Consider the following 12,811-nt stretch of genomic DNA (forward strand, 5'->3'; position numbering starts at 1 on the left):
TCTCTTGGATTCATTCCTTTCTCTTCATTTCCTCTGGGGCCTCTGTAGTTCCAATCCTCAGGATTTATCTTGTTTTAGCCAGAGTTCAACAGTGGTGCCTCAAAGGGTTCTCAGAGGATGAGAGAGAAGCCAAGTGAACATGAGCAGGTCTCTGCTTCCACACCAACTTCAAATAAATCAGCCCTGTATCTATCGTGTATATTGGGGTTCTGTGAAGGACTTTATTTACAAAAATAATTCCTGTACTAATGGGAAAATTAATTTGAAAATCAGTGTTCAAAGTCATTCTGCATACCACTGCCAAATCAGCTCTTAAAACACTCCTTGTTTTATAACTTCCCTGTTAAAGATCCTTATCGGTTACTACCACTATGTCGTACATTCAAATCTGTTTGCATAGTGGGAAAAGGCTGTGGGTATAACCATGTTTCCTACTATTCTTCAATAGCCAGGTTCTCAGCATTCTAGTCAAGTCCCACTGGCCCCTCAGCATTATAGGTCAGTATTGTTTCCAGACAATTCCATATGTCATCTTTTCCTTACTTCCTTTGTTTTACCTATTCAAATCTGATTTCTACTTTAGAGTTAAGCAGCTCAAGTATTACCCCCTTGAAAACTTTATCATCTATTGTAGGCCTAACTGATCTCTCCCCTTCACTTTATTATGTTGAATCAGTATCTCTGAAATAGGCAGCTAATTTCCTGTTTTACACCTTTGATTTCTTGTTTGTCTTCTGAAGTAGATTTTAGGTCTATTGATAGCAGAGATTTTCTATTTCATAGTCTGTTCCTTTACAAGCATTTGTGTACCAGAAATAGTACTTTAGCAATTAGTAAATAGGATAATGATGTCAAAATAATGCGGAAGTCCAGTTGATTCAAGTGTGAATTTTCTTTGCACTTTAAGTTTTGAAGTAATCCAAAGCAAACTTTCCTCACTATTGAAGCCAGATATACAGATAGGTAGTTAGTGTAGTTACGTAAATTGGGTCTAACATCGAGTAAAATAAAGAATGGAGGCCATTATAGAGAATGGATTCCAGGAAAGCAGAGCAACACTTGGGGAAATTGAAATGTTAATGTCCCCAAGGCCCCCTAAACCCATCCTAAAGAACAGCAAACAGGGAAGTGCTAATCCAAAAGCCACCCCAGGCCCTTCTTTCCCAGATTACTCCTTCAGCCCCCCTATCTCCCACCTTTTGGGCCTTCCCACCTGCATTCTACCACTGAAAGATAAAGGGAAACAAAGGACTGGAGTGTGGGAAAGCTGAAAGAAGACCTTAGCTATAAAAAAGGGAAGACCTCCCCCTTTCACAGATTCTGCCTTTTGGGTCCCCTTCTTCCTCAAGGGAGAAGTCTTTTCTGCTGTCCTTTAATAAAACTTCTACTTTCCACTCTAAACTTGCCTCGAAGTGCTTCTCTGGTGTTATACTTCAGCATTGGGGAAGCAAGGACCGGTAAACAGCGGTAACACTACTAAGGAGAAGTCTTTACAATATATGAAGACTTAAAAAGTGAAGAATTGTGCATATGACTCTGCCTTAAAGTGTAAGTTGACTGGTTTAGTGGATTAAACTTTGAAGTTTTCAACAACTTTAAACTATCTCTTGAAGCTGTGAGAACTGATAATAAAGCTGTGAAGACCTTTCATTACATGTTTTTTAAAAAATTGCCAGGTACAGTGATGCACTCCTATAATCCCAGATTTTTGGGAGACTGAGGCAGGGGAATCCCAAATTCAAGATTTGATAACATTGAGACCCCATCTCAAATCAAAAATTAAAAATAATAAAAAGAACTAGGGATGTAGCTCAGTGATAAAGCATCCTGAGTTCAATTCACAGTATTAAAAAAAAAAAGGAAAGAGAAAACGTTGGCTACTCTTCAATTAGATTTTTAATTCTGGTGAAAATGGCATCTATTAAAAGTGAATGCCTTTGAGGATCCACACAGGAAAGAAGCAGCAGAAGCATGAAGTCTACCAAGCATCGATGACTGTGTTGCTTGATACTTGGTGTAAATGCCAATGGAGATTTAACCTCATCAGTATTTTTGTTAGTATGGTTATTGTTTTCTTTAGTGCTCTGATCACAAAGTTGCATTAGATTTAAGTGGTTTTCCTGAACCATATTTTTCTAGAAGCCTGATTATCTTAGGCATGCAATTTTGAAGAATGAAAGATTCTTCAGGAAGACATGTTATAGCAGAATGTTTGGCACTTTTTAAAAATCATCTGCATGATATCCAGTTTGGTGTTAGCCACATAACATGTTTAAAATAAATACTTGTTTACTTGTAGTTATCTTTTAATTTATAAATATTTTTGCTGTGACCCTGGAGTTGGTGATTTCTCATTTTTTTCTGATCCATATTTCCTTTAATTTCTCTATGAATGACCCAGATTGTTTAGATGAGGATAAAGGATGGCCCTAAGGTCAGTTTGAAGAAAGATAGAGCCCTACCAGCCTCTTATCTTTCTTTCTTCCCAGAGCTAGCTTTTAAATGCTGATTGGGTTCTAGGAATCACCAGAAGCCAAAGGGAGAGGCCACAGGATCAGTGGGTCTAAAGTACAGTTTTGATACTCCACCTGATGGGGTAGCCTCTTTTATTCAGCTTCAGAGAAAAGAGTTCTCTCCATCCACCAGCCTATTTGTGTGTCCCAGGGAGGCAAAACAAAGGATCACAGGTAAGATGAGGGCAGCTCCAGGAATTGGTGAAGCCCTTGGTTCACAATTGGTGACAAATGTCCTTGCCTGAGAGCTGTGGCCCCTTTTGTGTATTAGCTTCTAAGAGAGGCCAATGACCCTGATGCCTAAATAAGGGATTTCTGTTTTATTGTTTTTAACTGTTCTTTATATTAACTGGAGCAAAATGCTGAAAAACAAACACCAAGAATTAAGACAGGGGCTGAGATAATCACATTAAAGTCAAATATAAGCTATATCTGGAACAGGTTTTTTAATTTTTATTTTTTCACTTTTTGCCAAAAATATTGTAGATCTTTTCCAGTTACCTCTAAGTGAATATCAAAGGTAGCTTAGCCTGGCCTGAGGATAATGAAATGCAACCTTACATTTGAAATAATATTAGTTAATTTATGAGTCCATTTATGTACTCCTAACAGAAATCATTCATATTTTAATACCCTTCCCTTGCCCCCACTCTCCATTTCTTAAATAGTGATGAAATGAAATTTACAAGTACAGGGGGGCCTTCATGATCTGGACTTCCTTATCTGTTCTGTTTCTTCTCTTGCCAACAACCTCCCACACAGTCCAATTTCTTAACCATAGGGTCTTTTTGCATGTGCTATTTTCATTTCCTTTGCCTGGAATGCTCTTCACTTACTTGTATTGAAATTGCTCAATATATTTTTGTTTCAAACCCTCTCAAAGAGCCTGAAGGCTTCACAAGAGCAAATCATGACTGTCTAGTAGGTTGCCAACAAATACTTACTGACTTTATTCAGAACTTTATCACTCAGCTAGAACATTATCTTCTTTGGGATGGTGTCCCTGAATCTTTGACACTTGGTTAGCTACCTCTTTCATAGGCTCCCTGTTCAAATCTGTTACTCTGTAGTGCAATTCTTTAACAGTCTGTCTCTTCCATTATATTGAGGTTCTAAAGGACAGAAATTATGTCATATAAAGTACCCACAGTACTTTGTTTATCATCTGGTATACTCCGAGGAGTTATGTGTACTGAGAAGTTTCTTTCTTCCTTTTTTTCTCTTTTGCCATATTGGGGATTGAACCCAGGGGTGCTCAACCAATGAGAGGCATTCCCAGGCCTTTTTTTTTTTATTGAGAAAAGGTCATGCTAAGTTGCTGAGGCTGCCTCAGCCTCCCAAGTAGCTGGGATTCCAGGTGTGTGCCACCACACCCAGCTGTAACTCAGCAGATTATTGAGTAATGTTTGAACTTGGAGGGCCCTTGACTTCCACCCACAGCCACATCTCTCATAGAGAAATTATATGAAAGCACTGGGTAAATAGTTCATTCCCTTCTGCAGCATCCATTTTCAGTATTTCAGAAGGGGGCACATTTAGATCAATTAAATCCTGTGCATGCATATATGTGTACAGTGAGTCAAATTCAAAATATACATCAAATTTAAGTCAAACAGGAACTTCAACATAGCAAATTTACCTTGGGGCTCCTTGTTCAACCTGTCTGGGAGTGTGCATTCCTTCTTCACTCCTGTCCTTGGGTAGTTTACTACTTTAGTAAAAAGAAAGTTAATGACCAGGACAAAGATATCCAATGTTCTTTGATTCTACTGTCCAAGTTAGTTGCCTTATCACACCTATATCATGGTTTAATTCACTGTAATGCACTCTGAATAAATATGTTCAGATACAAACTGAAGTCAGCATAGGGAACTCCAGGTTGAAGGGAAGAAGCTTAAAAGAAGCCAGGGCCCTAAAGATTTCTTCAGTAACAAGCATGTGGACATGTTTATGGACTTTACATTTTCAAGTAGCTTCTCTAGCATATGGGCTCTTATTCCACCATGGGGGTTCATTCAAATACTGCCTTGCTCTTCTAATGTTCTTCGTGTGCACCTTTATTTTTAAAAGGTTCCCTTTATAAAGGATGGACAAAACGCTAGTATACTCTAGGGACTAAAGACTTTACACCCTGGCCTGCAGCATAAAAACACCTACATTTGTCTAGAGATTTATATTTTAAACAAAGCTGTGACACACATATCTTATTCACTGCCCACGACAAACCTAAACCTAAACTAGTGCGGGGAAACTTAAGATAGCACTCACTGGATGCAATTGTAAACTTTAAATCAGTGCTTTGGTTAAAGAGCCTAACAACACCTTCGGGATTAAGCAGTGGGCGCCTGCTGCTCCAACTACCTGGCAACCTGGGAATAAGGGAAAGGCTGTTATTTCTTTGGTCACAACGCAATCATGGCAACAGAAGCACCCACTCTTTCCACTTTGACCCATACAATCTGTCTAGGTAATTAATCAGCACTCCCTGCGGTTTTCCTATAGGCTGCCAGTTGTCTTGCTAATTAAACCTTCCCACGCAGTGTAGCAAGACCACACCCCCGTTGAGGCCTCTCTAAGGAAAGGTGCTTTGGTGTACACTTCTGGAAGCTGACGCTCAGGTCGGGGTGCCGATGAAACTGACACGGGAATTCTCCTAGACCTCAGTTTCCTCATCTTTAAAATGGGCTACCCCTCTCTCTTGATTAGGTCCCTGCCATTTCACGCTGGGCGGGTAGGAAGTGAAATCAGTGATTAACCACAGCTGAAAGTCCTCTGTTGGGCTCCAGTCACCATGCCGGGCATGCTCAGTAGCAGGGGCCGGCTCAGCACCCTGAGTAGGAAGCGGCTTTCCGCGCCCCAGCTGCAGACTGCGGGCACTTTGATGAATCACGTGTGTTGAGGCCCTCTTAAAGAGATAGGCACCTACTTTCCCTCCACCCTAAACACCGCCCTGAGGGCGGCGGCGACTGTGGTAATTGCAGCTGCTTAGGGGCAGGGCTTGCCCCAGCACTGAGTAGTGGCAACAGCGTGGTTGCGTCGGGGGTGTTGGGAGCCGGCAGCCCCGGGGGCCTGAATTAGGCTACTCCCCGGGCTGACACTCTCTCCCTAAGGGAGACGTGCTGTCGAATCAGCGCTGGGCAGCGACAGCGCCCAGGGGGGCTTCTTCATTTGAGGAGAGGTGGGGTTATAGGGCACAGGTGACAGGGCCGGAGAAAGATGGAGCAGCCCTGGGCGGCGGCGTCGGGAGCGGGAGGCGGCAGCGAGGAACCCTGTGGGGGCCGGAGCAACAAGCGGAGCGCGGGGAACCGAGCTGCCAACGAAGAGGAAACGAAAAACAAACCCAAATTGGTGAGTGCTCCCGCAGCCCCCGCCGGCCTTGGGGATAGGGAGAGCCCCGGGGTCCTCCTGCCATTGAACACGGGGAACCCGGGGCCCCCTCCCAATGGTGACCGCGACCTCGCTGTGCTACTCCGGGAGCTGCTAAAGGAGCGGAGCGGCCAAACCGAGGCGCGGAGACGGCGTGGGGGCGGAAGAGCACCCCCTTCTCCACTTAACCCCTTTCTCCCTCTTGTCAGCCTGGGAGGCAGTGAGGGAAGGAGAAAGGCCCCACCCCAACTTGGGGAGACCCCGAGTCCTAGAGTATTGGGTAGGGCTGTTGTTTGTCTAACTTGTGGCCACGAACCTTCTTTGAGCGATTCCATTTCCCTCCCACCTCTTGTCAGTTGCTGTTTTGACTCAACACTTAGGGTCCGGGGCAGGGGAACCTTCCTCCTTTTTGGTCCCAGGACTTGGGAGCCCGCTCAGAGCCTTTCAAATCAAGAAAAACACAACGTAGGCCCCCAATTCTTCAACTTAACCAGAAATCTAAGAGGCGCCTACGTGCGGCACCCCCGCCCCGCACCCCCGCCCCGCACCCCCGCCCCGCACCCCCGCCCCGCACCCCCGCCCCGCACCCCCGCCCCGCACCCCCGCCCCGCACCCCCGCCCCGCACCCCCGCCCCGCACCCCCGCCCCGCACCCCCGCCCCGCACCCCCGCCCCGCACCCCCGCCTCTCTCTCCATGTGCTCTCCCAAGAAATATTTCTTTGGAGGAGTGGGGGAAGCGTGGGAGTTGAGGCTGGGTGAAGTACCACCAACTGTCCTTTGTGTATGTTTATGTAGTCATACAGTACTTCAACCCAGTTGATTATGAACACTTAAAAGTGGTAGGCAGACTGTGCACTTCTCACAGTCCTGGTAGTGTTGAACCACTGGTAGCAGTCCATTTCCTGCCGCTGAATGTGCAAAATGAAATCTTTGGGGCCTGATATTGCATTGGGAAATACAGGATTTCTTCAACTCAGTTAAAAGGGTTCCTCTTTTTGTAAACTTTGTAATTTGGGTGACATTGAGGGGGAAAGGGTTTTTTCCTGCACAAATTCAGCAAATACTGCCAAATAATCTTAGTCCAGATCCGAAGTACATGCCACATGTTGCATATGTAGATTTTAGTTTTGAGCAGCAACTTGACAGGGGAGTGGGTGGGATGGGGACATATAAATAAAGCCATTTCCCATGGAATCTGGCCATTTGGTATGGACATGTTGTATTTGTATTTTGGTTCCTATTTGCTTTTCAATTATGGACTATCTATTCATAATGGAAAACAGTGGCCAAAGAGTTATTGTTTTAGGAAATATGCAGCCTTACATTATGTGGGAAGGGATTTGTAGATTAAGATGGCAAATTTAAAATCTCATCAATTCCACACTAAGTGGACACAAATTGAAAACTAGCTTAATAGGTGCGACTTTTACCCCAGTATTTACAAATGAAGAATTTGAGTCACAGGCTCTTTGTGACTTGTATGTGCTGGTGAGAGGCTAATGGGTGCCTGCACAATCATAAAACTTAAGAAAAGTTTTGAGTGTATCACTAGAGTTTCATGTGTTTGAAATTCTGTTGTGATTTTGAAATTTATTGGTTTTCCTTTTTTTACGGTAGCACAAAACTGTGGTTTAATCAGTAATCACAATTTTAAGTAAACATAAAATTTAACTGATAGTTTCCACAAATAGTTTTGTACCTATACCAAGAACCCTCCAGTTTTAAGAAGAACACTATCAAGAAAAGCATCTATCTCTAATAACACTTTGAGTATATTTTTCCTTTCCCTTTGACTATTTGCCCTGTTTCATCTTTTGTTTTACTTGGTTTGACAAGCAAACTAGATAGTTATGAGATGGTATCACTTTCAGTTCCTAACTAACCTCACTGTTCCATGTTGAACATAGCTTGATAGAGCAGAACAAGTTTTGAAATCCAAGAGTTTCTAAAATATCAACATGAGTGTTTTTCCTGAAACATAACTTTTGAGCCTTACATGATTTTACAAGCAGATGTGTCAGAACTGATAATAAATTTAGGAAATCATTATAGGACATTTTAAGGCAAGCAACTTCATCATACAAATAGACTTGGTAAAACTTTGTAAGAAAGTTCATCTGGGATTCTTCAGATTTTGCTAAGTTAGATGAAACTTGATTGAGTCTAAACTTTATTATTTTAAGCATTATGTCAGTCACTGTAGTAGTGCTTAATTCGTGTGTCTAAGTATGTACAAAGGAGTTGTGGTATGGAATTATAAAAGCACAGTGGTACAAAAAGTTATTTGTGTGGGTGATTGTAGGGTACAGGGTCTCAAACTCTTCAAAAATTGAGTGCATGTTCTTTTTTCTGGGCCCCATAGCGCTCATCAGCTTCTCAAAGGCAATGATCACCTTTAGAAAGAAGAACTATTGCAATATCAACAAAAGATAGTAAAGGAAATGATAGTTGATGCTAAGTTTGGGATGGGAGGACGTCAGTGATGAAGGGAGAAAGGAAATCACACTGGCCACAAGGGTGATTGACTTGAAATTTATTCTAGGGGTAAAAAGTTAACTACACAATGTCTAAACAGTATTAGGTAGGATCAAAGTTTCTACTACATAGAAAAATTAACTTGGTCACTCTAGTGAAGTATAAGGCTTGTGATTCAGTTGTTTGCATTTAGTTCATCATGGTTCTGAAGAACTGGAAATGGAAGGCATGCATTCTATAAACAGGAACTACTTTCATTTATATCCTCCATTTTTTGATGGATATTATTAGTGAGACTTTCTTTCAGAGTGGCACTTTCGAACTGTAGAGACTTCTGTTTAGGGTTAATTAACTCAAAATTCAGCAAAATTTGCTTCAGTTTTCTTCATATATACATCTTTATAATGATCCGTTCATTTTGACTTCTTTTTAAGTGCATTTGTGGGGGAGTTTTGGATTTTATGTAACTATCTGGTTAGGCCCAGATAGCAGCATGCCAACAAGCAGCATGACTCTTAGATTAATTAGTAATTTTATGTCAACTATGAAATGTATGTTGTTAAATTGAGTAGGAGAGAGAGCTCTAGAACTGTTGTGAAGGAACTTCAATCTTGAATCTCACATATTTAAAGCAGTCACTTAATCATTGAAAGAAGGCCTCACACACAATGGTAGGTATATAGTGGCTTGATAGTATTTGATATTTTGCCTTTTGAATTTGCATTTATGTGTACTTTCTGAAACCTTTGTTTCTTTAGACAGTAAATTCAGATTAGTAACTTCAAATAACACAAGTTGTTTTTTTATTGTTATATAACTTCCTGCATATTTGGTGATTTTTTCATACTTAGATAAATCATGTTTTGATTTTAAATAATTTCTGAGCACAGTGGTTTCATTTATGCAACAGATTGACTAAAGTACTACAATGCTGCATGCTATTCTAAGGATTGGTGATATAAAGATGCTCATAGTCTACTAGACAGGAAAATTGATAAAAAGCAGTGACAGTTATCATAGGAATATACTTTGGAGGGTATTATAAATGTACAGAGAGGCATCTACTCAAATCAGATGCTGAGGGAGGTAAGGAAAGACTTATCATAGTAGACAATATTTTGTTGAGATTTGCAGAATAGGGCATTGAAGAAGTGGGGAAGGCATTCTAGGTTGAAAGAATATCATGTACAATGGTAGGGAAATACAGGAGCATGGCCAATAAAGAAGATACATGTGGCTGAAATAAAAGGTATATAAAATATTAAATCTGCCAGAAAAGTCCAAATCACAGTGAATCTTTGTGTGTCATGTTAGAATTTCAACTTTTTCCTGAAAGAATAAGTGTTGAGAAGGTTAAAACAGTAGACTTGGGGCTGGGGTTATGGCTCAGTGGTAGAGCGATTGCCTTGCACGTGGGTTTAATCCTCAGTACCACATTAAAAATAAATAAATAAATAAAGGTATTGTGTCCATCTATACCTAAAAAAAGAAATTAAAATAAAAACAGTATAATTAACTGGTCAGATTTGTTTCAGAAAGAAATTTAGAACTGTGGAAAATTCCTTGGATAGGATTTCCAGAATGGAGGTAGGAGGAGCACAGTGTAGTGGAATGGAGTTCTACATTTAGGGTTGGAGACCTGAATTCTGGTGGCTGCTCACCTTCTCATCCATTTACCAGCTTATCAATTTCCTAGTACTATTTCTCTATACCCTAGTTTCTTCCTGCCACCCATTGTGAACATCCTTACCAAATCTGAAATATCCACTCTGTTTCTCTTCAGTAAATCTCACTCCTTTTCACTGCCCAGTTCATGCCTAAGTGTTTTCCTGTTCTATTAGACCTTCATTAATTACTTCAGTTTACTGAGGGGTCATCTTTCTTCTGAGTCCATAACTATTGTAAGTTTAAATGTTATGCGTTCATCTAGTCTGTACAAAGATTTAAAATTGCTTTTGGGCAACGGTCCTTGTTTATGTTATTCTTTAAAATCTGACAGGTTAGTGCTCATGTGCAAAATAACTTGGTAAATGATTATTAGCTGGGGAGTTTTTCCTTATAAGCCAGACATTTTGAAAGTATAAATTGTTGAAAAGAGGCTTAAAAAAGTGTACTTTTATACGTTTTTTCTTAGCATATATCCTTCATCAAATGAATATATCTCTCTGTACATTCCTCTATGTCATCTCTAATTTTGAAATTCTGGAAACTTATGGCTGAGAGAACTCTCCTACTCCCCTTGTTTGTTTAGATTCTTGTGATGTTGGAGCTTGAACTTTCATGCCGAGAAACAGTACCCAAACCATGAGCCAAGTAACATTTTGCTGTTAGTAGTAGGAGGCTTCAGATTATTGGCAAACGAATATGGGAATGGAGAGCCAAAGGACCTGGGTTCCAGTATCCCTTCTATCTTTTATTTGCTTGTGATCACTGCTGAGCATTTAACAACAGAAGTTTGAGCTCTTTGATTAATGTTAATCAGTCAGAGATAACATCAACATTGCTGGCCTTGTTTTTGTTTTTTGAGAGGGTCCCACTATGTTGCCCAGGCTGGCCTCAGATTCTTGGGCTCCTGTGATTCTCTTCCCTCAGCCTTTTGAGTAGCTGGAACTATAGTCATGCACTATTGTGCCCAGCTCACCTGCCTGATTTGTTTGACAAGGTTGTTTAGATAAAATATAGTAATGAACGAGAACAAATTTAGGAAATTCTATACTATTATATAAACATAAAGTATTATAATTAATTTCTTATATTGCCCAAATCCAATGTAATTGTGGGGCTAGGGGAGTAGAACACTTGCCCAGCATGCACAAGGCCCTAGATTCTATCCCCAGCCAATCAATAAATAAATGAATAAAAGTGATTGTGGTTGAGTGGTTTAATGACTTTCTTGCAATTTGATAGCTCTAATATTATTGTAATTATTGCACAAAGTACCATAATCTGGTTATATGTTGATTAACTTCTCATTCTCAATTCCATTTGCCCTTTTGAGGATTATGCATTCTTTCCTTTTACTAATAATTCTTTCTTTTGAGTGAATATGGGATGTGAGCTTAACATTTTTTCACAGTAATTTTTTTTTAAGAACTAGGCTACCTTTTCCCTTTCAATTTATCAAAGGTATTTAAACTCTTTTGTTAAAAACTTTTGGGACATATTTATGACATCATTCCTTGTCATGAAGCTTCCTGATGTATAAATAAGGAAGCTGAGTCATTGAAGTTTTTAGTGGTCTGACTTAGAAGTTTATAAGCTATTACCTCTATTGTAGAAGTTATCTATAGTACTGAGTCATTATGCTTCAGGGATTCTGAAAGGCAAGAAAAGTTTTCAATCTCTGTCATCTCTTGTTCCTTTTGAACAATTTATAATTGTAATCCACCCAGATTTCACTCCAGGTATGAAGAGCTCTGGCAGTAGCAACATGTCATTGAAGTGAAATATTCTTTTACAACCTGGTCTCAAAGAATACTGTAAATGCTCTGAAAACAATACATAATATATGCTAATTTACATGAATCAGCACATCTGGTTAAATATTACTGGCTATCATTAGCACCATAAGAATTGTTCCTGAAACCTGACTTCCCCCTGTTCCTGTATTCAGTCTGCCATGCAGAAAAGACCAGCTCTTTTTGCCATATTTGGGGTGGTTGATACTTAATTTTCTTCTGAAGACTGAAGAAGCTAGGATGATGGCTAGGTGATTTAAAAATAGTTATAAATTTGATATCTAAGTGGTCATTAAGTAGAAGACACCCATTGTGGAAGACAGCTCAAAATTGGTGCATGTAAAGGAAGGTTTAGGTGTATTTTCATGTAGCTGTTTATCATGAATGTCAGCCATAGAAAGAAATTAACTCATACTAATTTAAAATTTGTTTACTTGATCAAGCTGAATCTTTTCCAGTTTAAGTGATATGCTCTGGCTGTAGCTTTAAATAGAGACTCAACTGAAACTTGGTCTTTCCTTGCTTTGTGTGAGATGGCCTGGGAAAAAAGGAATTGCCACCTTTCTCATAAAAGAATGTAGAAAACAAAATTCTAACTAATCACCATTTTCACAGGCTTTGGTTTAATGAAGTTACATGTGTTGCTTTAAAAAGAGTAAGCTATATTGCTCCCAAACACAGATCCACAGGATTGGCCACCAATCTTTTCTTCCATCAGGGCTCTATAATAAAGTGATGCCTATTACAAGTCAGAAGTTTCTAGGTGGCTCTTCAGGTAGGCTGCCTAGGAATCCAGGACTTCATTAGGAAGAAATTAATCCCAAGTGGCTATTGAGTCAATCACCTGGCAATTCTGATAGTCACATAAGTGAGAAGAGATCTAGGGTACAATCCTCTTTTTTTAAACTACTTTTTATTCTGTGATAGCCACATTTTGATAAAGGTCTGTTCAAAATTCTGAGGATTTAAAAAAAATCTAACCTTAATTTGTTTGTCTCT

General features: G+C 40.1%; 1 protein-coding gene across 11 annotated transcripts in view; it reads left to right on the top strand.

Moving 5' to 3' along the window:
* Positions 1 to 5,433: 5,433 nt before the first annotated feature.
* The window catches only part of Diaph2 (diaphanous related formin 2), an 867,887-nt gene continuing 860,509 nt past the window's right edge, over positions 5,434 to 12,811 (top strand). For 7 of the 11 annotated variants that reach the window (XM_046427823.2, XM_058573738.1, XM_046427829.2 and 4 more), the window contains exon 1: positions 5,435 to 5,861. In XM_046427823.2, the coding sequence (XP_046283779.1) occupies positions 5,730 to 5,861 (132 nt within the window). In that variant the 5' untranslated portion in view covers positions 5,435 to 5,729. Of the gene's footprint in view, positions 5,862 to 12,811 lie in introns of all 11 variants that reach the window. The other 4 variants (XM_046427818.2, XM_046427819.2, XM_046427820.2 and 1 more) reach the window with 1 other exon arrangement.

Source organism: Marmota monax, unplaced genomic scaffold, assembly GCF_021218885.2.
Source record: "Marmota monax isolate L192 unplaced genomic scaffold, Marmota_monax_Labrador192_F-V1.1 WCK01_AAM20220418_F8-fsc00067, whole genome shotgun sequence".
NCBI classification, from domain to species: domain Eukaryota; kingdom Metazoa; phylum Chordata; class Mammalia; order Rodentia; family Sciuridae; genus Marmota; species Marmota monax.